General features: G+C 32.4%; 1 protein-coding gene and 1 long non-coding RNA gene across 2 annotated transcripts; both read right to left on the bottom strand.

Moving 5' to 3' along the window:
* Positions 1-31: 31 nt before the first annotated feature.
* Positions 32-679, bottom strand: LOC109593498 (uncharacterized; the record flags this gene model as incomplete). The annotated part of the gene is made up of 3 exons (XM_020008550.1): positions 302-679; positions 228-251; positions 32-138 (listed from the first exon to the last, which is right to left on the bottom strand). Coding segments are annotated over exons 1-3 (474 nt in total), but the record flags the coding sequence as incomplete, so codon positions are not given.
* Positions 680-947: 268 nt separating this feature from the next.
* On the bottom strand, positions 948-1128 carry LOC109593499 (uncharacterized). The gene is made up of 2 exons (XR_002190995.1): positions 1033-1128; positions 948-993 (listed from the first exon to the last, which is right to left on the bottom strand). It is a non-coding gene; the product is annotated as an uncharacterized LOC109593499 (long non-coding RNA).
* Between the last annotated feature and the right edge of the window lie 6 nt (positions 1129-1134).

The raw sequence follows: 1134 nt of genomic DNA, 5'->3' as shown, positions 1-1134 counted from the left end.
AAAGAACAATTTTTAATAAGCATTACAGTACTGGAATATACTTTATGAAAATGGTAATTACAACAATCATCACCAGCAATAGAGCAATTAAAAACACAACAACCCCTGAGGCTCCAACTGTCACAATAGTTGAAGTATCTGTAGTAATTTTTAGTAATATAAATATCTTTATAACGTAACTGTAGTAATTTTTAGTAATATAAATATCTTTATAACGTAAAACCTACTTTCTGGTTTTATAGTAGTAGTCACTGTTTTATAAAACAAAAATAAAAAGGTAACCATAATTATAAATTTATACTTGTTGTTTGCAATGATGTCGATGATAATGTTAGTGATGGTTTTATTGGCAGGGTTAATGTCTCATTAGTTATTAATGTCCATGGACCATATCCATTATCAGTGTATGCACGTACACTAAAAATATAGCAGGTTTCACTATACAGACCAGTGATGACAGTAAGTGTACTATTGCTGAATTTATTATAATGGTTGAACAATTGAATATTAATGCCATCATCATCTACCATTGAACAGTTACCAGACTGTAACATATGGTATCTTATCTCATATGTGATAATGGGATGGTCTGATGGAATATAACTAGGTACACTCCATGAGATAACAGCCCATGTAGTGTCCATGATACTGGATACTGAACCAACTGGGCCAGGTACTAAATAAACTTGTCACATAAATCTAATATATTTAAATACTTACTTGCTTTAATTTCCACTATAAGAGTATCACTGAAGGGACCTATTCCAACAGAATTGACAGCAGCTACACTGATGTTATACTCAGTACCAAATACTAGATCATTCAATATGATATATCTCTCAGTACTGGTGAGGTTGTATGTGATACTACTGTTACTGATCATCACTGCATAGCTTGTGATTAGACCATTACGCTCAGAACAATTGACCTCATTCCAAGTGAGATTATTAAATGGTTGTAGTAAAGACAGAGAATTAGGTACACTGGTAGGGACTATAATACATAATAATAAACTTTCAAGAATGTACATACCTGTTGGCATTGTATCTATTTCAACTGAACTAGCATTAGATCCTCCTAATACATTACCAGCTCTCACTGTGATGGTATAGTTCATACCATTGTACAGATCTA

This window comes from Amphimedon queenslandica, unplaced genomic scaffold (genome assembly GCF_000090795.2).
Source record: "Amphimedon queenslandica unplaced genomic scaffold, v1.1 AMPQUscaffold_1254_Cont26732, whole genome shotgun sequence".
Taxonomy (NCBI): Eukaryota; Metazoa; Porifera; class Demospongiae; order Haplosclerida; family Niphatidae; genus Amphimedon; species Amphimedon queenslandica.
This window is presented reverse-complemented; position numbering and strand designations above follow the sequence as displayed.